At 41.2% G+C, this 27803-nt stretch overlaps 1 protein-coding gene across 4 annotated transcripts in view; it reads right to left on the reverse strand.

Moving 5' to 3' along the window:
* ITPR2 (inositol 1,4,5-trisphosphate receptor type 2) overlaps positions 1-27803 on the reverse strand; it is a 270236-nt gene that overhangs the window by 222311 nt on the left and 20122 nt on the right. For 3 of the 4 annotated variants that reach the window (XM_048933484.1, XM_048933481.1, XM_048933480.1), the window contains exons 2-4: positions 10535-10605; positions 1423-1538; positions 59-145 (exon numbers count right to left, since the gene is read on the reverse strand). In XM_048933484.1, coding sequence (XP_048789441.1) covers positions 59-145; positions 1423-1515 — 180 coding nt within the window. In that variant the 5' untranslated portion in view covers positions 1516-1538; positions 10535-10605. Of the gene's footprint in view, positions 1-58; positions 146-1422; positions 1539-10534; positions 10606-18660; positions 18907-27803 lie in introns of those variants that run through there. The other variant, XM_048933482.1, reaches the window with a different exon arrangement.

Below are 27803 nucleotides of genomic sequence, written 5' to 3' on the forward strand. Positions count from 1 at the left end.
TGAAATGAAACAACTCTTTCAGCTCTGAGAAAAGGCGGATGTATTTTAATAGGTTTACCTGTATGACATTGCTGTATTTCACAATTTCACCCAACAGCTTTCTGTTCTCACTTTCATTCTGCTTTTGCTCCAGTTCTGCTGCATGCTGCAAAAGAATGATCATTTCTTTAAATTTTTGAATTTAATATCTGGATTCAGCACCCAGAACAGATATTGCAAAAAAGAATTGGTGACACATTAAAATTGCTTCCATTTCTGCATTGAAAAAATTAGCATCTGTTTATTCCTGAGTATGATTTTCTGAACAATAATCAACTGAAATAATTCAGATTTTTATTACCTAGACTAGAAACTCATTCACAATTCATGGATCACACCTGAAATTATGCTAACACAGCCTAGCACACTATTTCAAAATTTTCCAAACAGGAAGATAACTCCATATGCTTTATTTCATCCCAGAGGAGAAAATAGAAGGACCTATGGCTATCTCCTCCTGGTCACCATTCTTTTTGCTCATCTCTTAATTACATACAAATATCCTGACTTTATGTACAATAAAATAACACTAATTGGTCACATACTGCAAGACTAAGGGTGAAACACAGCCACAGAACACATTCCAGCTTCTTGCTCTAATTGCTACATAACAAGCTCTAGGCACGTATCTTGTGCCCTCACTGCTGTTTTAACAGGAAGCACTGGCAGCCTTTCTACTGGACATTAAACTGTAGCCACTGTGTTTGACAACACTGTGTTTCACTTAGTCTTATGTGTCCAATTAAAACATCAGGCCAGCAACATTCAATCTGTCCAAATTGCAACTCTGAGGAATTTCCAGATTAAAGCATGCAAAGCACCTCTTTGTCCATCTCTCTGCACAGCTCCTGGAAATGAGTTTCAAAATAATCACACATGTTAAATCAAGGTTCACTCTTGATTTTATTAACTTTGTATTTGTACTTTATAAGCAAGTACTGCTTTCAGAAGTTTGATAGCAGAAAGGCATAACCCCCAGCTCAATTCAACCACAGCCTAAAGCAAGATGAAAAATGAGGTGAGGGCAATAAATGCCAGTCAGGAAATAGAAGAGCTAAGAAATTAGCATATGAGGTTGGGTCAAATTGCCCAGAGAGCTTGTGTATGCTCCCTGTCTGGAAGTGTTCAAGGCCAAGCTGGATAGAGCTTTGAGCAAACTGGTCTAGAGGAAGGTATCCCTGGGGGTTGGAACTAAATGATCTTAAAGGTCCTTTCCAACCCAAACCATTCTATAAAACTATGATTCCAAGGTTGCTACAGTGGCATTATACCATAATACCTATCATGATGGCTCACAAGGGATTTGTTATTGTTCTTTTTCATTCCATTGTTACACTACAGCCTGCAGATTGAGATAAGATTGCAAATACAGATGCCTCTTACTTGAAGTTTCTTCAGCAGTGCTGCTTCTGTATGGTTTCCTTGTTTGGCTTGTTTGGCTTTCCAGTACTGTTTCTGGGCTGAATATCGGTTCATAGGACACACCTTGAAAAGGCAGTCTGTAGAAGAATGAAAGAAATACTCACAAGTTATGTTGAACGACATTTCCTTCATTTGTAAGTGCACTTTGGATAATTTTCTTTTACAGAATTGGCCTGGATATGACAATGTTCAAGTACAGCCTGAGAACAGTTTGATGGTAATGTTACCATAAACAGGGTGGCAGAATCTCTGAGTCAACGACTTCCATCCTGAGAAATCTCTCTGTAACTTCTGTATGGCTGGGATCTTGCCATGTGCTGGATACCCTCCTGCTTTGTTAGTACTCTTTGCTGCAGCACAACTTTACAGATTTACTGTCTGAAGGCACGTGGCTTTTGAAACCTTGAAAAGGCTGTCTCACTTCCTGTATGTCATACGTCTTGCTATTCTGCTCCTTCTGGCATAGCTAACACAATGGATTACCCTGACATCCAGCCACAAGCTATCACATAGGCTAACACAGCATACAGTTCTGCACATGCCTTCTCTAAGACTCATTTTAGAAAAACTAGTAGCAAAAACAGTGTCACAGAAAGTAAACTCCGCCTTCATCTCCCCAGCAGGCAGCTTACCACAGCTGAGCATTGGTAACTCCTGGCTGCCTCACAGGAGCAGTGTCCCTTGCAAGGCTTTGACTGCTCTTCAAAGAACAACCTTGTTGCAGCCCTGCATAAGAGACAGATGTTTTCACTGCCGGTGCAGAGCATGGGCCTGCAGATCCTCTTCTGCCAGCCTGATCCCTGGATGCCTCTGCCATGTGGGCTGCCACCATGCTCCCCTACACTCACTGCAGGCCCTTTTTGCTTCATTTCCTATCACAGTTTTCATATTCAATGACAAAATAAGTAAGATGGCTGAAGAACACATTCCCATACTAGCAGCCAGTACAATGCAATAATAAGAGTGCACTGTCATAAACAATAATGCAGTCCCACAGCTTTTGAGGTCCTAACACAGCCTACTGTCTTCAGTGATGCTCTCCATCACACTGCCAAACAAAACAAAATGTATATAATTTAAAAAAAAGGACAGACAGATGGAGGTGGCACAGGGACCCCATGGATGCTGGCACAGGTCCTTGATCCTGGCCTAGCTGTTGCCATGGTGGGCCCATCTCTCCTCCTAGGCATGGCCAACACTTACACGCCCTGCAACTCCATCTGAGCTCATGAGAAGAACTAGGGCTGGGGCAGCATGGACAGAAGTAATTGCTGTCCCTGTGTACTCTGCCATTAAAGAGAGAGGGCAAAAAAAGAGCCAAGGGGTGCTTCTTAAAGTGTCTATTCAATTGTTAATTGACAACAAGCTGTATTTCATGAAATTTGCTAACTCGAGACTTTCAGGATTCTGGGGTCCATGACAGCCCTACAGTTTGGAAATAGAGGCTTGAGAAACTCCAGCTGAAATTATTCATCCAAATCTGACTTCTTTTAAAGTGATAAAAGATACTAGCCTTGCATGGTCCCGATCAGCTTCTGCTCTAAAAGCTAGACTTGAAATACATTACCCTAAGCAAATATTGTTAATTTTCATTTCATTCCAAAAGAAGGGAGGGGAAACCATTAATTAGCAATAAAGGTCTCATGATGAGATTAACAAGAACATACAGGTTTGGACATGCAATTGTAATGTGAAACTCTTCACTGACACAAATTGTGATTTACAGATGTCAAAGATGCTAAATTATCAGTTCTCCACATTCAACTGCCACAGACTGCCAAGCACTCTCTGAGGACTAACCCACCAGCTAGAGCCATGTCACAGGGGAAACACTGGGTGAATGTGTAAGTAACGCTGCTGAATTTAGCAGCCTTGCAGGTAATTTTTAAATACAGTCACAAAAACATCAGCAAAGAAAAGCTATGGAAAGCTAACCAGAAGTCACAGCTTGGGATTTTAATCAGTAAGTCAGGTCAGCAGAAGACAGCTTATGTTTGACAATGCTGTTTACACACCATCTCATTCCAAGACATCCGCAGTTGCTAATAGACTAGGGTGAGTTCCAGCCTTTCCACCCACAACAGCAGGTGGGAAGTCTCACACATCACACGTCAAGAAAAGTTTCCTAAATCTTATCCATACTTATGAATGGAAATTCAAGTGTCAAACTTTTGATTTCTCTAAAGAAGATGCTAGATATAAAGGCAGATCATATTCTCACTTTCAAAACCGTCAATAAACATTCCCATATTAGCAGTCAGTACAATTCAATAGAATTTCTCTTCCATGCAGAAAGGAACAAAGCAAGACTTAGCTGAACATATCCATCCCATCACTCTTTGTGAGGAGTTACAGAAACAGTAGCAACACCTCTTGAAACACAAAAGGAGAAGAAAATCTTGTGTAAAGACTGGCCAAGTCTTTCCTAAGTACGAAGAATGAACTCCCATTACTTAACAAAATAAAACAGGCAACATCCTCAGGTATAATCAGGCTCAGTTAAGCATAGCTACCTAAAACTGTGCCAAAAAGACTAGTAAGACTGTGCACCTGCATCCCCCAGAGCTGTTTGTTATAGCATTGACTCTCAAGCCACAAACTGAGCTGCAATGTTTTCAGTTCTCCAAACTTGCCGTTTGGTCTCTCACACATTGGCCAAAACATCAGGTATTGTGCATTGTAACACTACAACTTCAAATGCATTGCCTTCTTCCTTCATAGCAATAATGGGTCTTCCTTCAATATTCGTAGGAGGGAAACCTGTCCACAGAAAGGCCATCAGCAGCCAAACTTTTCTTGACATTTACCCCCAGCCCCGACTGATCTGCTCCCTGATCATAGCCCTGAGCTGCTTGCTTTTCCTAGGAGAAAGTTTCCAAGGCAAATCCTACCACTTTGCAGAGATGTTTGCTTTCATTTCAGTGGGGAACATTTACAATGAGAGCTATACTAAACAGCCCACAGTGTGTTATAACTCTCTGGATAACTTTTGCAATACTGTGATTGGATACAAAGAAAAAAAAATTACAAAAAAAATCCATATTGTTAAATCATACCGTATTTTGTAGGAGATTTTAGTTTGAATATGGGAATTTCAGCTCACAGGACAAAAAGTTACCTATTATTTTCTGTTAATCTATAAATTAATGTGTCTTCTCAGAACACATGAAACGCGTACTTGTCTCCAGTAACAATACTTGCTTTCTATAGGGCCAGTTTTCATTGCTGGTACCCCCCACACATCCTGCAACTTTAGTAAACAAACAGCAGCTTCCCATCTTCAAGGAGAGTCTCACAGCCCAGTGCTACCCACTGCACTGCACAGAAATGCAAGATGTACGTGAACATACCATCATCATTGCAGCTATATGCCTCCCAAAGGCAGGTGTACTTTTCCCAACTATACTTCTTAAAGAAATGAAAACACAAAACAGGTGCTACATAGCCTCAGCCACACAGCTAAATCTGCAGCCACGCCACTCAAGGTAGCTGTCCCAAGATCCAGCCTAGTGCTTAAAAGTTGAACTTCCAAAAATTGTTACAATCTGTATCATAGGAATTACATTCTCCTCAATTCAGAAACAAACAAAAAAAAACTGATCTCTTTGTTCCAAGACAAGTTCTTGCCTTTTTTTCCCTTCCTCTTTTTAAGATTCCAGACACATTAAAACCAGTTCATCTGGTTTTATTCTTTCCTGATCTTTTACAGTTACGAGAGTGATAGCAGAATGCTGCATTCAAGCTTTGCGGTCCCAGACAACAGGGGAAAAACAAAAAGTGCAACAATTCCTGTCCTCAAGAAGCTATAGTTTAAACGAACAGGAAAAAAGAAAAACCGAGACATAAAAGATTACAAAGCAACTTTCCAGCGCACACAGTAGATTCAAAGCTCAGCCCTTCTGGAGGTCAGTCCAGTAACCCATTCACAAAACAGACAGACCTCTGACATCCCCATGTGCCCACGTGTCTGAGCCTGCAAAAAATGCACAAAATCTCTTTCTATATTACTGTTTTGAATAAGGCAATAGTGGGTAGAACAAACACGTAACACATACAGCACACCCTCTGACCAAAAAGCAACTACACTCAGGAAGTCTGCAAAGGAAAATAACTCTTATCGTGTCTCTTAAATATTTATTGATATTGTGCAAAGATGTCTTAGAACAACATTCGTCATTGTTTTTCTCTTCCTCCCTCCTTTTTCTTTTTTTTTCCTTTTAATTTAAGTGCCAGAAATCCTGCTTTTATCCATCACAGAAGATCTCAGTGATTTGGAGAACTAGAGAAATTAACATATCTTTAGCTCATTAATTTCACTTAGGACATTTCAGTACTAGGACAAGAAGCACCCGGCTTCATCAGTCCCTTAAATTTAACCACAAAACAGTAGATGTTTCTTTTTTTCAGCACACATCAGGAAACACGTGTGGGACTAATTCTACCCTCTTTTATAGTGATGCAAATCTGGATGTGCACACTGATGAACAAAGAGCAACTCCAGGCTCACTACAGCATGACTGAAGGTGAAATCTGAAATACAGCTTCTTTATATGGACACAAAGTGAAAAGGAACCAAGGCTTTCCTTAGTTTAACAATATTCTGTTTTGTAGGATGTTCTAAAATAACTAGAATAGCTACCACCCACTCAAAAAAAAAAAAAAGAAAAAAAAAAGAAAAAAAAAAAAGAAAAGGAAAGGAAAGTAAACACATAACAAAAACGAAACTGCTATTTTGAGACATCTCTTTATTCCTCTGGTTTTCAGCTCAAGCCAACAGCTCAGTACCTACATTTGATCTCTGAGTGAACTCTGTAGGAAGGGTACAAGTAGTTAGAAAACATAACTTTTTTAAAAAAACTTTTTTTTTTTTTTTTTTTTTTTAAGAGGAGGGCAGGGAAAAGAGGCCGAATTGTTAAAATATTACCCAAAAAGAGCAAACATAGTCCACTAATGTTCATTTTCAAAGTCAGACTCTGGAATCTAAATATCTTGTTAGAAACATGCCTTTCTCAGACTCCTTTGACTTGCAGGTCATGCTCTAACCTCACATCAACACCAGTTTCAGCTGTGAGTGATAAAAACACTGTAAACCATGCAGACAGCAGTTTCTGTTACTAAAGAGGCCCTACTCTTCCTGCTGTTAGGCACTATTTTTAGTTGCGTATATCTAATCGTTCAACTAATCACTCATGCCTAAATCATCTTTTCATGCCAAGAGCCTACTTAAAGTATTTCTTGTTTGTTTTACAAATTTTGAGATTCTAATTGAATCCACTTCCTGGGAGATTTTCAGGGAGAAAAACATGTATTTCTCCTACACGCCTTGGTTATACAGATGATTTTTAGCAGCTCTTTTGCCTCAGTGCTTTTGAGTAGAACTAATAAATTTAATAAACTGTGGCAGAGCTACACTTTTGGTTTCTCTCATAACACAGACAGCTACGTGCCACAGTGTTCAAAGTTCTCAGAAAAATTTTGGCCTGGCCATGCTTCATAGGTAATCATTAAGATACAGCTCTGACACAGAATCACAGAATCGTGGAATCGGAGCCGTTTGAGTTGGAAAGGACCTTTAAAGGTCATCTGGTCCAACTCCTCAGCAATGAACAGGGATGTGCTCGAACAGGTTACTCAGTCCCTCATCCAGTCTGACCTTGAAAGACTCCAGGGACTGGGCTTCCACCACCTCTCTGGGAAACCTGTTCCAGTGCCTCACCACCCTTGCTGTAAAAACTTATAGTCAAACTAAATCTCCTCTCTTTTAGTTTGAAACCATTTCCCCTTGTCCTATCACAGCAGTCACTGCTAACAAGTCTGTCCCCTTCTTTCTTATACTCCCCCCTTCAGACACTGAAAAGCTCTCTCAGGTACTCCTCAGAGTCTTCTGTTCTCCAAGCTGAATAGCCCCAGGTCTCTAAGCCTGTCCTCATAGGAAACATGTTCCATCCCCTACATCATTTTTGTAGCCCTCCTCAGGACACCAACCAACAGGTCCATGATCCTCCTGTACTGAGCTCTCCACATCTGGACACAGTACTCCATGTGAGGTCTCACCAGCACACAGTGGAGGGGCAGGATCACCTCCCTCACCCTGTTGGCCATGCTTCTCAGGATATGGTTGGCTCTCAGGGATGCAAGGGCACATTGCTAGCTCATGTCAAGATTGCCATCCACCAAATCCCCAAGTCCTTTTCCGCAGGGCTGTGCTCCATTCTTACCTTCTCCAGTTTGTACTGACAGTGGGGGTTGCCATAACATAGATGCAAGGCCTTGTACTTGAATTTATTGAACCTCAAGAGGTTCACCTGAGCCAACTGCTGAAGCCTGTCGATGTCACTCTGAATGGCATCCCATCCCTTGAGTATGTCAACTGCATCACACAGCTTGGTGTCATCTGCAAACTTGCTGAGGGTGTAGACAATCCCACTGACAATGAAGATGTTTAAGTACACTGGTCCTATTACTGACTGGGTCACACCACATACTCTCGGGTCATACTAGGTCATACTCTTGGAAGGTCTGTATATGCTCATCACATCTGCCATCTCAGGGCTCCTATCCAATCTAGGCTGTTGTAGATAAGTCATCCTCACTGTTGAGTGCAATCTATCTCAAGAAAGCTTGGGTAGAGCAGAAGTCTTGAGGTACAGCCCTTGGTACCAGGCACAAAATTCTAATTAGGCATCAAGTGTCTACTGTGTTCCAAGCAAAACAAAACTTCATTAGGATTTGACCTACAGAACAAAGAGAAGGCAACCAACTACAATTTTATCTTTGCTACAGCCCTTCTCATGACCACCACTTCTCATGCATGAAAATGCTACTAAGTGCTTGATGAGCCCCCTTAAAAATATACCCCTGATGTTACAGCATGGTGAGTTGCATCTATTAAGGCAATAAAACTCACTTTTGCACTAATTTAGCTACTCCTGACAGCACTGCAGTTCATCCAGACTTGCATGCTATCGCAATGCCAACAATATCTCAAAATTGTCAAGTGTGGGCATGTCCTATAGTAGAAAAAGATAAGAAGTGACTCAAAGAGAGGCTGCTGGAAACAAATTGAGTTAAGAGGCAGCAAAGAGGCAGCTAGTAACAAGATTTGGAGCAGGGAGCAAAAGGGAAGAGAGAAGTCCTGAGAAGTGGAAAGCAGAGTTAGAAGAAATGAAAGCTCAGATGCTGGGGAGAAGAAAGAATATGGGAAGCTAGAGAGAAGGAAATGTGTTACAAAAGCAACAAAAAGAGGTTGCCGCAGGAACAGAGCCAAAACGGTTACAACTAACAGAAAACATTCTCCTGCAAGAAGCTGGATGGAACTCAGGAGAACAGTCTTTGCCTTCCCATAACATCAGAAAATAGCTGTAGGTTTTCTGTCTCATCCCATTCTGACATCTGACCCACATATATACACGTGTACTACCATCACCATTAGAGGTGTGCCATCAGTGCTGTGAACTCAAGAATTCTGCACCTTGGATCAAAGTGCCCAGACTTTCTTGATGTTTAAATCAAGTTTTTTGGAAAAACTCAACAGAGAATGCTATCATCTTTTTCCTTCTTTGTCCTTTCAAGCAAGGAAACAGAACTAAAGAGCTCTATTGATGCTATAAAATCAAGTACTCTGTTAGACAATGAAAAATTTAAGGTTGTCCTTTCAGCTTCTGTTCATCTCTTCGATTCTAAGCATTTCAACACATTCTGCAATTGCACTGTCACATGCAAATCTTTTCCAGTGATTCCTGTCTCATCTAGAAACCTGTTTATGTTCTGCTTTGGAATAAACCAAGGTGGTGAAGCAGAATAACTACTCTCCACAGAATCCCCATCTGAAATTTGTGCAGGATTCAAGCTGTGAATTAAATACAATAAGATGAAATCACAGTGAGGTAGCTTGAAAGTCACAATGGAGAACTAGATGCTACCCCCGTTTCCGCTGTAAAGTTATTCCATGATAGTGTATGAGTGACTGAAATGTACTTAGAAAACATTAGAAATACATGTTCTCAATTTTCCAATTTCCAGTTTCCAAGATCTGCACATGTGCTGAATCTCACAGCTGAAACCAGAACTAGCTGGTGACATTTCCTGAATATATGATGGAAAACAAACCTTGAATACTCTGGGAAAGAAGAGCTTCAGTATCTCAATATTTTAAATGCAACATTTTTGCAACAATAGCCAATGCATCTACAGTATAATAAATATTAGAAATGAAGTAAGGTTAAACACGTATGTGCAACTTCTTGAAATAGACACAACCAGTAATGGTCTGGGACAGTATGTTTATTTCACTTGCTGTAAACCAGGCAAGTCAAAACTGTTCTTGTGACAGGTGTGAATCAAAGTCTATTTAAGCCAACAGAGGTCTGGATCAGGCCAGTAAGGCTCCATTCTGGTGCAGATAGATCTTATCACTTAAGAGCCGACAAGACCCTGAAAGGTTGTATTTCCTTCCCTAAACATAAACACAACTTCTAATACCACAGGAGTATTTTCGGCATTCAAGAAGTAGAAACTGCATGTTGTCAGTGCTGTGTTATTTTTTCCATCAAGTAAAAACGTGGAATGAATTATGTGCATCTACAAACTAAAAAATCTGAGAAAAATGAGGCCCAGTTAAAAGCAAGAGAAAAATAAAAAGCTGACAAAATATTTGGGGGTAATCCTTAAAATGCTGGGTTATCTCCTAAAAAAAATAAATACATCAGCAGCTCCACTAGTTGTGAACCTCATGAGGTTATTTCCCATTTACAGTAAGAGCAGAGCTGGAGCGAGGAGCTGCTCCCAAAGTGAAGGCTTTGCACTCAGTGGACAGACTGAATAATCAGTTCTTTGACCTCAAGCAGGTTAGTTCCTTTCCCTGCGTTCTCCATCTGCCCTTGATGACTTTTTGACTTGGCATTTCTTTCACAAAACTGGCCTTCCACATTCTGGCTTGAAACTTCAGCAGCATGTTCATCAAGACTTCTGGGAAGTTACCTCTCTAGTAAGGTACATCTTTGCCAAAAAAGTAAGAATGTGCATTAATTAAATTAAAAAAAAAAAAAAATAATAATTATCTTCATTTACTGACCTCTGAACTTCTTGGGAGGGTTGGCAAGGTCACCTGCATCCGGCTGAACCACACATCTGTCATCCACTAACCTAAAAATACAGAAGTTATTACTCACTCAAATGCGTTTGAGAGCAGTATACATAAATTTCAACACAAAAGTCATACCTCAGTACAAAAGTTTATACATTTTTCCAATTTAAGCCAAAAAACAGAAGTCGTGTTTGTATCAGATACAAGAAAGGATGTTTAAAGTCCAAGAGGTTAGCTTGGCCCTAGCCCTGTTTGCAGGTTCTTGCATCTGCTCTGAGGCCTTTCAAAGGCAGGCAGAGCAAGCAGCCATCACTTGCGTACATGACTGTATGCTAACCTGCTTACACAATCAGGACATACAGGGGAGTTCACCAATGGCTTGCTGTTTTCATAACACTGTTTTAGCTAAAATTTGAATACAGAATCTGACAGAGCACCTCAGATTTTAGTCTTCAATCATTCTTCACAATTTCCAGGTTTTTTTCTCTAGAAGAGGCATGTAAAATTAAGAGTCAGCTCTGACCAAAATTCACAGGAGCGCATTTTCCTTTTCTAGAATGAATGTTTATGTAATCCACAGCTGAAAATATAAATAACAGACTAAACATATTTCTTGCAATATTTTAAAAGTTAAATAAACAACACAATTAAAAAAGATCATAAACCCCACTTAGAAGACAAAAAATTGCTTATCTTATCACAGAACTTCCTAAGCATAAATTTAGCTTCCCTTCAGGAAGCATCTTGTAAACAAACTGCCTATTTCAAACAACTACTCACGGTTAAGGGCACAGAACAGCCCTGCCACTCAGCAACACAAGTCATAGCAGCATATTCTGTGGGAAACTGACAGAAATTGCACAGATTGGGTTCATCTCAGTTATGAAACAGAGGCATTCAACTTTCACTCACGCTGAAGGCTTTGTACCACAAGACCAATTCCCTAGCATAACCAAGGATTTTGAGCCTCTAATAGGACAGTAAAAATTTTGGAGGTGTCAACAGTCAGCTCAGTTCTTGTGACATATTTGGTGGCAAATCTGAGGTACCTGTGAGGATAGAGAAGTGAAGGGGCAGCTACAGGATCCATGGCCTCATGGAGGTGTGCTTTTTGCACAGGCTTATATCATGGGGCTTAGCATAATCAAGGAAAGGCCTGGATTGCAGCATTTAGGAAGAGTCAGTCCTACAAAATGCCTTTTGTCTATGATCTAATGTGCCAAAGCATTCTATAAGCAGTACCTAAAATCTGCAATCACAGGAAAAATAGGGCTGGACAAGACTACTTCCACTCCTCTTGCCCTGAGTTAGGCCTGAACAATAATACCTTCATCATTCCTGATGGACATCTGCATAATTTCCTTTTCAAGCTGCCAGTAGCAGACAGTGACTAGACTGAATAGACTAGAAGGGAGGAGAGCAGCCAGGCCTTGGCTTCTCCTTCCACTGCCCCACTCCTCACTCACTCCTACAGTCACTTCCTCACGTGGCAGCCACAGTCCTACTAGGCATTATCGTGGCAGCGCCTGCTGGGAACTGCTATAGAAGCCTCTTGCAGGAGGTAACTTCAATATCTAGCTGCACTTCAAATTTCACCAACTCTGGCAACTTTTTGAAAAAAAGGAGACTCAAAAAGAATAAATGTTAAAATGCCTCGCCAAGGGATTTTACTGTCAAGTATTCACTGCTCTACAAAATCCCTCCAAGGCTGTCTGACTGAACCCATGAAGCTTAACCCTTAAACACAGGCAGGATGGAGGACGGTATGTGGGAAGTGGCGTGACTCACGAGGCACATCCTGTGCTTCTTGGTGACATCTTGTGTAACCTTGGTGACAACTCTAACTGGATAAAATGCAAAATGCTCCTCGGCACTCCACTGCTGTAACAAAAGCAGTGCAAAACATCATGTCCATGTTGAGAAAAACAAACAGAATCCTGCCCTCCCCCTGAGATGGTGAGCTGCACCATTCAAATGCATGCTGAACTTCCTAGGCTGAGAACATAAATATTAAATACTTACTATTCATCACTTTCATTTAAGCATTGTCTAAAGGCACAAAGGACCATAAATGAGTTCTGTGGTCATCGGGACCAAAGACATCAGACAAGGCAGACAAAGGAGAATGGAATGGCTACTTCTCTCATCCTATGTGCAGGAAATGACAGCTCAGAGAGATTAATTGATGTGGGGCAGAACAGCCGCACAACAGAACTGAAACATCTCCTGAGCCATTGTTCAGCTTCTGGTACCTTTGTTTCTTACAAAGTATCTTGCAATACAGGACAAAAAACTAAAGTATTACTTTATCTTTACAGCAGTCTTTCTGTAATTTAAGCACCAATATTTTCATTCAATGAATGTACTCCAGGAGTTTGCATTTTGAAGAATTTGAGAGTACTCAGAGGCACTAGTTACAGTGCCACAGTGATAGTTGAGATTCCTGCAGCTCACGAAGTGGGGACTTCAGCCCCTGCTACAAACTGGGGCAAAAGAGGCCCCTCAAACACAAAGCATTTTCCCTGAGTGGAGACCTTGATATACTCAAATCCCACTTCTTAAAGAGGGGCAGAGAGCAGCTGAAGGCTGCTGGGTGGATTGCACTAAACAACCAGTAGTTAATGACCCACACAACAAGCAAACAATCCAAGGGGTGAAATCAAACAACAGGCTTGACCACAAAAGGTCCTGGGCATTTGCAGCTTCCATCAGACCACAGCACAACACCTTCCATCATTGCTCACTATTTTGCATTGGAGGCTGAAGAACGTAAATAAAGACTTTAGTGATAAAGGAAGAATTTACTATATTATACAAGTGCTCACTACTTAAATACTGATCTGAACTATTAAGCAAATACTCAAGTCATTGTGCTACCAAAAAGCTTTGGTAGACTTTAAGGGGTTTATTTGTTTAATTCTTGATATGGACTACCGTTGTCACTTAGTACCTGTCAGATATGGCATGACTATATTTCAGTTTTTCACACTGGCTGCGTATAAACAACAAACAAGTTTCTTACATGTGTACAACATAATTTTTCTTTGTTCTAGTTCTTCTTTGAACACAATAAGTATCTGCTTTATGCACAATGCCACCTAGAAATCGCTGCAGAGCTGTGGTAATGAAGTTTTACAGTAGCTCAGTGGTGCTGCAGATAAATCAGCGTTGAAGTCACAGTGACAACTGTGGCAACAGACCTGTACGCACAGGTCTTTGTATTCAGTAATTGCAGAATTAGGGTCTAAGAGTAACAACGTTCATAGGACATTCATGTCTTAGCTGCCCAACCACTCTCCCACTGAAGCTAGCTAAAGTTTTTCTGCTCAATTCAGAGGAAGTAAGGGCAGTTCCTCACTGTGCCACTCACAGGCACTGAAGTCATTGAGACCTCAGACCAGCATGTACAAAGTCACACTGAAAAAGAACTAAAGCTATCTAAATTATGTCCAGGAGGTAAGGCCTGCTTCTCAGTGGATAAGAAGCATCTTTCAGGCTGCTAGTATAAGCAGTATAAGCTCCTGCTAGTATAAGCCAAGTTAAGCACAGTGCAAAGTGTGAAGCAAAGCTCCAATCTGTACGCAGTTTTACAGACATCTTCCTCTCCCTTCATCTGGTGGGGTTAAATCTGCCCCATCTCTCCACATGTAAACCCAAACATGTTTAGATGCATTCAATTTAACAATATCTAGCAACAATTAACTCCACCTATAAGATGGAGTTCACATTTACAAGCAGTTTTAAACATACCATCTCTCCTATTTGTAGTGTTTCAGCAATATGAGGACAGGATTCTAATGCCGTTAATTATCTGCATTCAGAACTTGCCTAAAATCAGCTTCAAACTTCTCATATAGCTTCTATGATTACTCCACTCCCTGGGCACTGTTGGGAAACAGGAAAACAACGACTTGGGGTAATTCCCACTGCTTGAAACAGCAGCAACCTTTCTAGGGACTTTCACTGAAAGAAAAAAGCAGAACGTATGTGCACAACCAGTGGGTCTCAATGTGTATTCAGGGAAAGAGGAGGAAGAATTCACTGATGGGAGGACTACATGGAAGACGTATAACTGATAAGGCAAGCATGTTAGCAGAAAATATTGATAGATGTGTTTACAGCATGGGTGTTCAACCTGTTGAATTGCCTCAGCTGCACTGTGAAGAGGAACTGTCTAGAGTTACTCCAAAATGAATGCCTCCTACTTATTTCCATGGAAACTACACCAGATACAGAAAGCACAAGAACACTATTTGATAGAACAAATTCTCAGCTACGAAACACTCTTTTTCAACACAGTCACTGCCATTACCTACACACTGTCATAAAAACCTGCATCAACAGAGATGATCCATTGTCACTGTTACCAGTGCTTCAATACACCACCTACTGCCTCACTGTGCTCACAGCCACTGCTGGTCTCCATTAATGTTCAGTGAGCAATGGGCACCATTTTTTCCACAAGGAGGAATTGAATTACACCCCTCTGCTTCATGCACACATCCATGTCAGATGCCATTTTGTCAGACTGCCCCTCTGCTACCATATGTCACACAGCAACAAAATGCAATGGAATACTGGTGGGAACCTCTACCGTCATACTACCAACATCCACCTCTGATGTTGTGGGCCAACATCATGAAACAGGAGGCACTAATTTTGGAGACGCCCTTGTAAAATATAAAATATCATTAATATATAAGTAACAAAACATTTTAATTTTTTATATTCTTCTTCTTAAAACATTAAAAAAAGAGGAACAAAACCATACAGTTGGTGGGATATGTGACCTTGTTTTTGTGAAACCAACGCATCAGGCTGGTTCAATGACAATGACTGCAATACTCAGTGAGTTCTCAAGGTGATCCTCAGAAATTTTTGATGAAATTTCACTCTTCCTGTGCTTCATCCTTGACATGTACATCTGCCAAAAAGCTGTGACATGAATAAGGCATGATCGTGAAGCAAAGGTTACTTCTCTGGTAAGGTGGGGATTTTGAAAGTCTGGTTAAGAGACGTGATCAGATTTTTGAGCTGCATGTCTGATTGCAACTCTGTATGTTCCATTTGAAAATTCGCAGGTAATGTATTTGTATCAACTGAAAATGGTCTCACAAACATAAATCAATGATGTTTTTTTTTGCAATCTTGAAACCTATTCTCAAACTCCTTTATCAAAATGGAAAGCATGGCTACGTATTCTTCACTGTTCACAGGACTGCGTATAGACAACGTATCAAAATGCATACAGACATGTGCCATCACTTGAGTCAGCACTGCACAGTCCTGCTTTCAGTCACACAGCATTAACAGCGCACTGATGGTTTGGCTGTTGCTGAGTGTATGGGGCCACTTCACAGGGAACAGTGCAGGATGGGGGGAGGTTGCATTGCTGGCTGTGCTGGGCTGCAGGTTGGACATGCCCAGTTTATAGGTATGAATCATATATGCTGGACGAGCCATTCGAATTATCTCACACAGGCTAAAGGTGAACATACCACAAGTTTCCAGAAACTTGCTGCTGTAGCATAAGGATCAAGGAATGCCATACAGCAACATTCCTAAAAAAATTTTTCACAGTGATGAGTTATTTTAAAATTACTACTGGGATACAATCACGTTCTGTAAAACAACAAACAAATGTAAGAAAAAAGATACTATGCTAGAAAAGTGGCAATGAATAGATTTCATGAATTTTAGGGCTCTTTCATAATGTTAGGTGTCTTTTAGATTGCCTGGAACAGCAGCCATGTAACCTATATTCATTTAACCTGCCTCTGTAGAGTTGTGCCTTCAATTTAAAAAAATACTGCTCAGTAAGTTATTTTGTCTCTTTCTACCAGCAGAGAAACCTTCATGTTCCAGGGCTACTATTACTGAGTATTTAGTAACTGAAAATAACACACAAGAGAGGACAAAAAACACTATCCTATACACTCTCATACATGTAACTGCCCTAGGTTTGTGTGCCTAACTTGTCAAAAAGCACAAGGTCACTACTGATGTGTAATTATTGTTAATACACAGGGATGTGCAGAACTCAGGTTGGTGCTTTACATACATAGAGTATTTTATCCCTCTAACAAACAAAGCCAGAGTATGTTAGCATGAAAACACTTCCTCTCTGGTTGCTCAGCTTTTACTCTCATAGTTCCTGTTACATTATCATTTCACTGATTTTCTCAGCAGCAGGAACAGGGGACAACATTGACAACAGACGTCAGCAAGAGAAGCTGGACATTTTAATTGGTAGCAGAGCTGGGCATTTTAATTGCCAGTGGAGCCAAGGCCAACCTTTGTTCAGCATCAGCTCACAAATCATGCTGAGGCTACGTCCCAAAGATTTGATCTCAACACCCTTTCATGAGCAAAGCAGCAGCCCTCAAAGCCACCCCTTCCTCTGCTCCACAGCCCTCCCTTTGCACACACCACCTCCGTACCAGAAATATCCCTCTGGAACATCTCCCACTCAAAGCACTTCTCCCCTTCCTAACTGCAGCTCTCACCCACAAAGCCTCTCCCGCGCTCCCCACATCGCAGCATGCAGTACCCACTCAGGAAGAGAGGTGCTAGTCATACTACTAAGGAACCAACCAATAACAAACAATAGGTTATTAAAATTTTGCTGCCCTGGAAATCAAATACCCAAGTGCCAAAACAATCAGGTCCACCCAGTTCTTTGCCAGATCCACCCACTTCTCATTTCATTTCTTCTCTTATCAAGCATCTGGGTCAGCCCACTTCTTGCTTGCCTCAAGCAGTCTCCTGCCAAAACTCTGGAGTTATTATACCTCACCCTTCCCAAGACGTGAGTTCATACTTATTTTCTGACGACCAATCCTGATTCAAATGATTTACAGCTTTATGATTTAGCTCCACGGTATGAAATTTCTCCGTTTTCCTGTCTCCTTCCTCTCCAAAGCTTGATTTTTCATTCTCTTCTTTTCATATCTGCAATCTTTCAGGTTCTCCTACATTAACCCCAAGTGGCACCGAAAAGCAAAAAGGATCCTAGTCTAGTACCAGATCTGGAGGTTGGTGGCCCTGCCGGTCGCTTGAAATGATCCTTGCAGTCCCTCCCAACCCAAACCATTCGATGATTCTATGTCCCTTACACTTAGAGCGGGGCTACTAAGCTCCTGTACCACTTGGGAAGACTGAATCCTCTCAATCACCATACACAATATTTACACAATAAATGCACAACGTGCCAATGAGGCACAGCAGCACAGAGAGAGAGTAAAAAGTCTGATTCTTGCTTGCCTTTAACTTTTGTAATTTTACTCTTCTTTTTGGGAACAAACCTTAGTTAGTACAAGCTCAAATCACAGGTTGAAAGAAGCTATTAAATAAACACCCTAACTCCGGGAAAACTATTAAAGAAAAAAATCCTCTATATACCTAAAATATTTCAAACAGCTGATAAACTCCATCACAAGCCATCCTTAGTAAAACAAGAGTATGGGTGCATTTTATGCCAGTTGCACAGACAGGAACACTCAGCCATTCCTACCATGCTGGAACATGCTTGTGTTGGTTACTCAGGGTTGTACTAACAAACACCAAGGAGACAGAGGGCACAAACAACAGTACCAAGCATATACTGGGAAACTGAACAACAGCATGCAAGCAGGCAGTGCCAAAGCTGCATTAACAACTGCACTAACAAGCAGCCATAAAGATTTTTTCCTTATCTGATACACCCTCGTAACTGTACCTGCAGGCTTACATGTCAGAGGGGAAAAAAGTTTTGCCTGTTCAATTAAGTACTGCAGCTATAAATCCTGAATGTCACTTTGTTATTCTTTTGTATTGTATCATATCCAGTCTTGCTCTTAGATTGCAAAAGCTTCAGAAACCCATGCAGTAGAATTCGTTTGTCCATTTTATAGCTATATTTATTTTTAAAACATTGTGTAAATTAAAATAAATAACAATAGAGTTAAAATAATTGGTAACAATAGAACACAATGCTACTTGGAGGTTGCAATGCAGGGGAGGAAACATGATTCCTAGATTTTAGTCTCAATTCTGCCATTTTTCTTAGCCAGCATAATAGACAAGTCATTTAAGCACAAGGAAAATGGCACTGAACTTAACTGGGGCATACTTACCTTGCCAAGGAACAACGCATTTGTACTTTAGAGAGGTACAAAGCATCCTTATTTACTGTTGTCAAAATGAGGCCTCAGAACCAGCAAGGGAAGGAGGAGAAGACAGGCACCTCCAGAGGGCAATATCAACCTTTTCTAGCATGGATGTGCAGAATAGGAGGATGAAACACCTTCTGGACACAGACTCTCTCTCCCTCTTGCCTATTTGCTGCTTGTGATACAGATTGTTTCTGAAGACTCCAATCACTAATTTGTGGTAGGAACAAAAGAGAAAAATCTTTCAGTTTCAATTAAGTTTGCTCGGCTAGGACATTTATGAGGGACCATCTTAGTTAATTACACACAAAATAAAGAAGGTAAAGAGAGCTGTACAATTAAAACGTTAACACTGGAAAAGTGATCACTTCAAGAGAAGACTTTATAAAGTGAAACATTATATGAGCAAATCCAAAAAAGTCATCTTCTGCTCATCAGCTGTGCTACAGCATGTCTGAGGTATTATCCCACATAAGTGCACATATACAGCCTAAACTAGGCTTTATATTCATGTTCTTCCAGGCAGAGGCCACATACCACAGATGTCCATGAGAATCTCCAAATATTCCCTTTATTTCTTACAGGAGCATCCAAAACATCCTTCACCAGAGTTTTTAAATTTGATCAAACTTCGGTGGCTCTTCTACTTAATCTTTACTCCTACTAGCAACATAACGAATGCAAAATTGTAATGAGTTCAGGATTTGGCCCAACACAAACAGGGTGCTATGTTAAGTAGCTTAAGAACTACTTAAACAAATGGTTCTAATGCCACTTGTTTACAAATTACCCAAAACATGTCTGCAGCTCAGCCCTCTCAATGTAAAAAAGCATGGCTGAAGCAAAAGTATGACATGTGTTGACAAAGCATGCATTAGAAGCATTGACACTGTGATGACCACTAATTACTAAAAGGATTTTCAGAAGTAGGCAAACTTACCTCTTGACATGAATTTTAGGCATGTAATTCACAAATTAGCCCTTGTCAGGCCAAGTAACTTACATCTCTAAGTACGTAAGTGATTTCAGAAAGAGCTCCTATTAACAGCATATCTGGTCTCAAAAGCAGGCAGGCATGCAGAACTTGTTGAAAGGTTAGCTGTTCAGCCCCAAGAACAAAGTAAAAATTAAAAAAAAATCATATCAACAGAAATTCTGCATTCAACTCATAACAGAAGAATTCATGCTTTTTATTTGGCACTGTCTACAGCTGCAATGCACGTTTGTGAGCATCCACTTGACAGGTTTGTTTGAAGAACAACCATGTTCTAATGAACCATGTGCTAATGAAAAGAAGCAGAAAGGTTGAATTTGCCACAGTTAACGTTATTTAATGAAATAGAAAGGTTTACTCAGAAAAATACTGTTGAGAAGACCTAACATCAGTCAAGTGATCAAAAAATAACTTAATCACTGAAAATGGTAATTAAGGTATTCACACCTACACATCAGAAAGGCAACTCATTATATAGAGTGAAGAAGCAAAGGGAGAGAATTAGGACACTCGTATTTAGATGAAAAATATCGCTGTTTAACTAGAGAAGCTATTCTCAAATGCTACACAGCTCAGCAATTTTTATGACAATAATATATGTACTTGTGTTTTACTCAATATATGGAAATACACAACACACACAGGAATCCAGGTCCTAAACATCAAATCGTGATTTTTCATCTTGTAGCATGAGAGTAATAACCCTGTCATTTCATATAACTGTATGTGTAAAACATTTATATATCAAAATGCTGACGAAAGCCCCGTTTTTCCAAACTTGGTTACACGTCAGGAACCAAAAAAGGATCTACTTGATTTCAGAGGCCTTCAGATGGTGACAAGTCCAGAGCTAGCACAAACATGCAATTCCATGGAAGCCAGTCAAGCAGTGCTATTTGACAACAACAAGGCATCTGTCCCAGTACTTCTAATATTTATTCTTCGGTGTGTCATGGATCAGCTGTCCCAAGGCCTCTCCTCAGTGCAGATGAGCACTATTGTGCTGCCATCGTTACACTTGTGCCATTACTTGTGAGAATAAATCTGAGCTTGACATCAGGACACAAACCTCGCCCAGGCAAAACCCTACTGAGAAAGCAGTGCTCTGGAAGCAAACCATACATCAGCTTTCTTTCAGACAAAAGAGCACAGCTCACAGTTGAAGTTTTAGAGCCACGAGGTAATTCAGTAGGTAATTCAGCTCCCAGAATCCCACTGCTGGTTTCAGCACTGACTTCTGCCTGCAGGGATGAGGACTTGGCTCACAAGATCTATCTGAAAGAGGTCTGTTCATTCTTTGATATGTGTCCAGCTCTCATTGATGTTAATGAGAATTATGCAAAGCTATTAAAGCATAAGAGAACACTTTACATCAACACATGTTCCAATTTTCTAAACAAAAGGGTGTTTTCTTAAATTTTCATTTTGCAATGATAAATGTTTACAAATCTTTGCAGCTGGGCCAGGTACACCTGCAGATTTCTCTTTGCTTTTCTGTTTCTTTGGCACAAAGCAAACAAACAAACAAACAAGACTTCCAAACAAAAAACAGCTGGAAAATTACAGTCACTTTTACTTGTTTTTAAACTAAGTGGAACCAGTTTCCCACTGGGACAGATCATTTTGGGAGCTGCTCCAGATTATTTCAGAGCTGCTTTCCCAGTAGCTGGGAGCAGCTCTCGAAGCATTTTGCCACACCTACACCCAACCTGTACCTGCTCGCTTAAGAGAAGTTTCAGGCAGCAGCGTGGAGCAGCAATTCATAGAGGAAGTGGCAGGAAATGCTCCTTCCATATGGTGAAGCAGCTGGGAAGTGGAAGAGTCAAGAAACGACAGCCATAAGATGGCAAGACAGCAATACAGCAATTTCTGAGGAGGTCTGCATGTACTGAAGGCAAAGGTGTAAAAGAACCTAGTACACTGCAGTGCTGGTCACGAGAATCTTTCATAACTAGCTTTTTAATATGGAAAAATGCCATAATAAGCAGATTCCTACCTGAGAAACGCTTTGGTCCTTTCTCAAATTGACCTCAATGTGAGCAGGTATCCATTTTGGCTTCAACGCAGCAAGGCTATCCTTACGATAGCAAATCAAATGTGCCCAAGAACATTCCCAGGCTCTGAGGCTAAGTGGCACAGGAATGCCCACATCTACACCAGCAGGATCGCGTGCTGAAGAGAGGGTGGGGTGGTCACACTCTCCACAAGCTTCCAGGAGCCCTCCAGTCCCTGCTCCCATACAGGTCGTGGTGACAGCATGAGCACAAGCATCAAGATCATGCTGTGAGCCATGCTGGCAGGTCACTGCTACAGATACCTGTGAGCTCATGTTGATCTATTAATACTGATGCAGGAAGAAGGTTTTTGGACAATGGCCTCATTCTTGACCCAGAGTTTCCACTCATGCTTTCAGAGCCAACAGTATTTCGCTGGACAGGGACAGCATTTTTATCAGCACATAAACATCAGAGTAGGGACTGCTGAGCGCTGAACAAAGCTGACTCGCAGGCTATGCTGTCAGGTGTCCAAATGTTATATCACCTCCTGAGGTGTGTCTTAACAACAAGCTTTGTTACAAAGATGTGAATTTGGCCTTTTACTGGAAGGCCCTCCAGTTTTGCAGCATTCTTTTCAGCTGAACCAAAGCATTTCAAGGTCTCTTCATACAGTTTATTCTGACACCGTAACAGAGGAAAAATGCCTTCAAGTAATCACTTTCTGCTTGGAGAACTGGAGTTCTGGATCGCTTACACACAATAACAAGGAATTAAGTGGCAGGCAAATAAACCACATCTTCTACAAAAGCTTACACTTCAGTGATATAGCCAGTGGAAGAATGGAATCCACTCCATTTTGCCTTTTAAGTGTATTTCTGCTGTGCAAACATTTCTTAACACTTACATTATGATCCTACAAAATCCACATTTTTACCGATGCAAGCCACATTCTACCTGGGGAAGTTCCAGGACAAGGAACGTGTTTCATTTTGGAACAGACCTCAAAGCGCTGTTATTCTCAAGCACAATCCAGGCATGCAATGATGCACCTTCTCACTCCTATGCCAAAACATATACATCATAAACCAAAGAGAAATCAGCTGTAAGGTTACAACTAAGTCATGTTACGAATGTTTCTAAGGCAATTGACTCTAGAAGAACTGAGAAGATAGTATACATTTTATTCCAAGTTTTGGTCTCTTTATCTCTTCTAATGGTTTATATCTTGATGCTGTGTGAATATATATGCTGTATGAATACATATATATATATACACACATATAACCTTACTTTCACTGAACAAGAAAAGAGCATGTGTTTCTTGCTGTCACTGCTGTGCTGAGAAATATGAAGAATGGCCGTCAGGCATTCAAGTTCAAAACCAGAATACCAAGAGAACAAATCCACACATGATTACTTTTAAATCTCATGATTTTTCAAACCAATCTCTTCAGTTTGTGGGGGATCTGACTCATAACTGTTTCAAAAGAAACAAACAGGAAACACTGCAGACATCTCCAAGTATTTCCTCTCCACCCCGTCACCGGCCTTGTCTTTTACCTCTCTTCTGGATACTTTTATTATTCCTTTCACCACATCAGCAATGAAACAGCACTGCTCTCTGCTGTACCCAGACATGCAAGAGCTTCCCTTCTCCTGCCCAAACCTAGGGCACAGGTGTGATGAATGAAGGCCATTTTGTGTCCTCCACAAAGGCAGATGAGAAAGCCAAGGCGCTCCACCATGCTTCGCTCTGCTGCAACCACAGTACCTAGAGGAGTACCAGGCAGGTACCACCTTGGTGGTACAGTCCAACAGAGAGCTGCCTCATCTGACTGCCCAACAGAGCCCAGCAACCGGCAGCAGCACACGCAGCCTGTCAGAGGAGCAAGCTGGGCCTGCCAGTCCCCAGAGGACCACTGAGAGCTTAGAGCAGTGGAACAGGATGAAAAGGTGCTACAAAGTAATGTGCCAGGAAGGCTTTTTTACATCACTTGGTTTACTGCAGTGCTTCCTTTCATTGTATATGTGGGAAAAAAAAACATTTCCCTTTCTCCATTCACCATCATAACCTGTCAGGCAGTGGCTGCGTGAGCCCAGCCAGCAGGAGGCACGGCAGGGGATGGAAGCCAGGACAAGATTGACAGCACCCCAGGTAAGAATCCTGAGCTGCAACCTATGGGAAAGCACGGGAGATTTCTTGGCTGGCCCTGCTAAGCATCACATTCTGCAGTGAAGGGAAAGGAGGTAAATAATATTAACAGCGATGGGAGAAGAAAGAAATAAACTGGTTTGCCAAAGACTACACAGCACCCATAGGGAAGTGAACTAAGGGCAGAACAAAGTGGGTGACAGTAAGCGGCCATTATCACTGGCTTTTGTTACCATCAACTTTCAAACTCAACAAACTGTTGCAAGATAATCTCTTCCAAGCTCCCTCCTCCTATGAGCAGTTGGGACCTGATGATATGTCCACAACTCCTCCAAACAAGGCTATTCTCTGACTACAAGGACCCTCATCCAATGTGATAGGGACCATGAAGGCATGTGCTAAAATCCTATGCACTTCCCTCTTCAAAGATGTCAGTTACCTAGGGCCACTCTTTACTATTTTTCAATGGAAAAAATAAGTGTGATACATTTTAGTGGCCATTCCCAAAGGAACTTGTTGCACCTTTCAGGACACATTGTTTATTCCATCTCTTCCTATAGGTGGACAGTATTACAGGTAATTGCAGGCAAGCCTAAGACACTAAGGTCTCCTTAGTGACAACCTTAAAAATGGTGCAATCCATGCCATCCTGGCTCCAACAATGTCTTTGAATAGTAGCAGCAATGCTGCCCTGCTGCTGTACACTTTCCCTGCAAGGGTAACCTGGACAAAAGAGCATACCAATGTTCAAATCTAGTTTCAAGTTATACAAACTAATTGGTGTACACAACTCCTGTTTAAAAAGCTCTGTTAAACTCAATCTAAGACTGTGCAATGATATTCAGCAGAGAAAAAGCATTCTAACCTTATCGCTCCACAAGCCTCCTGGACTGCTACAAATTATCACAAGTTAACTCACTGCCTGGTACATTAAGATTAAAAACCTGCTCACTGCCTCAGCTACAATTCTCTATTCATTCGTGCATAATAAATATCAAATGCTCAGCTATAAACTGATCTGAAGAGATAGTACATCACCCCACCCCAAATCAGCTCAATCTTTATCACCTCTCCAGATTTCATTACACAATCACAAAGCCAAGCAACTATCTCTACAGTGCAGCTTTGTGTATGGTTATACAGTTCCTTCTCCAAGTCAAACAGCACTGCATTGTCTGGGATAATCTCAACCATTCACATAAACAACTTGTCTGCTAGATTTTGATTAACGCTTCCTTTTACGAGGACACTGAGATGCTTCAGCCTGAGCAGCACAAAGTCTGGCCTTCTGCTACGAGAGACCTGCTGGGCTCAAGCTTCTTCTTTGACTTGGAAACACAGCTGACAGCCTTGCCCCATGTACCTCCCTGAAGCAGAGCTCTATTATTTTGCAGTTTGACACACAGAAACAAAATGGCATTGGCTTAGGTGATGGCTGACACTTTTTTGAGTGATACTCATACATCACAACATTCAATAAAAGGACTAAGCTGACCCAAATGCAGGAAAGGGCAAAAGTAAACATCAGGCTTGTTCATTCATTTCAGGTTACAACCTTTCAGAGGCTGACGGTCTCCAAGCAACAGTAGACTCAGCTAGCACAAATCATCCACTAAATTGTTTAAGTATATGAACTCATATTGCTTGGAGAGAGCTAAGAAGCACTCACATAAACTGTTATGATGGTGAACAGTAACATGTTGCCACCAATAAAAAATAGCTTGCAGAATAAAAGCATATCCACAGGCTTGGTGCTTTGGAAACCCGTTCCCCAAGCAGCCAAGATGGTCTCCGATATCACAGTTTAATCACACACAAATCCTCCCACTGGTACAACACCCTAAATAAGACATCGGAGTTAACAGAGCTGTTAACTCTGCATATAAACAGATATTAAACCTAAATGAATAATCTTTCTTCAAGAAATGGAAGTGGAGATGATTATTTCTCTGAACTTACGCTGTTGCTTACTACTTTGGCAACTTAAAAGGAGTGCAAATTGCTCCTGCACCTCGCAGTGCGCAGTTCACAGTGCTGGGTTGCAGCTTTGCATTAGCAATTCTGTGAGCTGGAAACAAGCTTGAGCCTCTGTTGTTTCTTTTTTCTAAACCTCATACTGAAGAGGTCTTCAAACGTATTTCTGTTTATTTTTATCTTTCAAGTTTAATTTTTTTATCTAAGAAATGAGAGTGGAGAACAGGCGTTTGTTTGTACATAAAGCTGTGCGTTCATATAAGTCTGTATCTAATCTGTTGTCCTGAAATCAGAAAAAGGTATCACAGTACCTATTAAAGTTAAGCTAGCTAATACCAACTAACTTTACACAGACTTTGTCAGTGTTGTGGGATGAATTTTCAACTGGCATTTGGGTCAGATTTGCTTCTGATCCCCTCAGACAATGCAAAGCAGCAGACAGCAGCTGATTTTCATCACCTGAAAGAGAACTGATCAGCTGCCACAAATTCCCACTTCCCCTTGCTCTCTCAATGCACCAAAATGGCAGAACTAAAGTAAGACTTCTCAGCAGCCCCCAGCAATCCCTTCTGGCCAAGATCATTTGAAAGCAACTGCTTCGGTATAAACCAGAAATCCAGAAACAGAGAAATTCATCTGGTCACTTGTGACCATTTCAGGTGTAAACACCAGCCCATTCAGCTCCATAGCACAGAAAGCTACTACCCAGGCAGGGTTACAATAGAGCCTTGCCCACTGCCTCTCCTTGGAGAGCTCAGGTTCTGCAGAAGCCTTTTGACCACTTATACACTGATACAGAGAACCTGAAAGCTTCTTCCAAGCAATCTTCAGTCCCATCCATGCACTGTCTACCCAGAAGGTCCCACCTTCAGTCTAGCAGCTGAGTAGTAAAGTCATTAGCCCCTTGAGATAAACCCCTGACATGGGTCAAGATCAGAGCATCTCCTCCTCCCTACATACTAACAGAAAAACAAAGATCATCAGCATTCTGAGATTCAGACTCGATTTTCAAGCCAGCTGAGAAGCAGAAAACAAGCATAAGCAGATTGATTCTTCAGTGATAGCAGATGATCATTTGTTATCAACTGTTCTGAGTTGTGTGGACCCCTACCATGCAAATTTCCACTTAGCACCTTTCCTCCAGCCACACAGACTGCAAGCACTTTGGCTGAAAGTCAGAGCAGCGTCAGTGGCGCAAAAGATACTCTGAAGTGTTCTTGCCAGCACAAACTGCTCTTTCAGGGCTCCTGAGCTTGGTAACGGGGACAAAATGAACTTCCTGTTCTTCCACAACTGACACAGCAGATTAAGTGCTGGGAACGGGGAACCGCAGCAAACCACCTCAGACTGCACAGCCCACAGGCCAGGAAAAAGCACCACTCAGAAAGAGCTACCAGCATAGGGCACTGAATGCATCTCTGGCAGATGAATTCCATTCCACTTCATAAGGAGAAGGACCAAAAACTCATGGAAGATACTTGGGGTTCAGCTTATAAAGCACTTCCATATTCTTTCTAGATCCAAAAATGAGGAAGAAAAAGCTGTACCTGTGTTTTTTTTTTTTCCATAGGAATATTGAATGCCTTTGTTAAATCCTCAAAATCAAGCACTCGGATCTGATCCGTCAAACTATCACCACATAAAAACATCCCATTCTTCAGCAGAAGTAGGCAGAATGCAGGAATTCCAGAGCTCTCTCAGCAGGTAACATCAAGCACCAGCCCAGATTCCCACAGCAAAATCTCAGGGACCACTCCAAAGGCTGATACCTGAAGACATTTCATCACTCAAGCAAGTCTGGGGTTCTATTTGTTTCAGTATACTGAGAGGACTGAAATGTTTGGAAAGAAGAGCTGTCCAGACATTTTCAGTTGTTATTTAATAAAGTGATAAAACACCTCTAGATCTTGTATATTCTCTGCTGAACTAGGATAATGAGAAGAAAAGTAACTACTGAAAAATGCTTTTTTTCACTCCAGCTTACTGGAAA

This window comes from Lagopus muta, chromosome 1 (genome assembly GCF_023343835.1).
Source record: "Lagopus muta isolate bLagMut1 chromosome 1, bLagMut1 primary, whole genome shotgun sequence".
NCBI lineage: Eukaryota > Metazoa > Chordata > Aves > Galliformes > Phasianidae > Lagopus > Lagopus muta.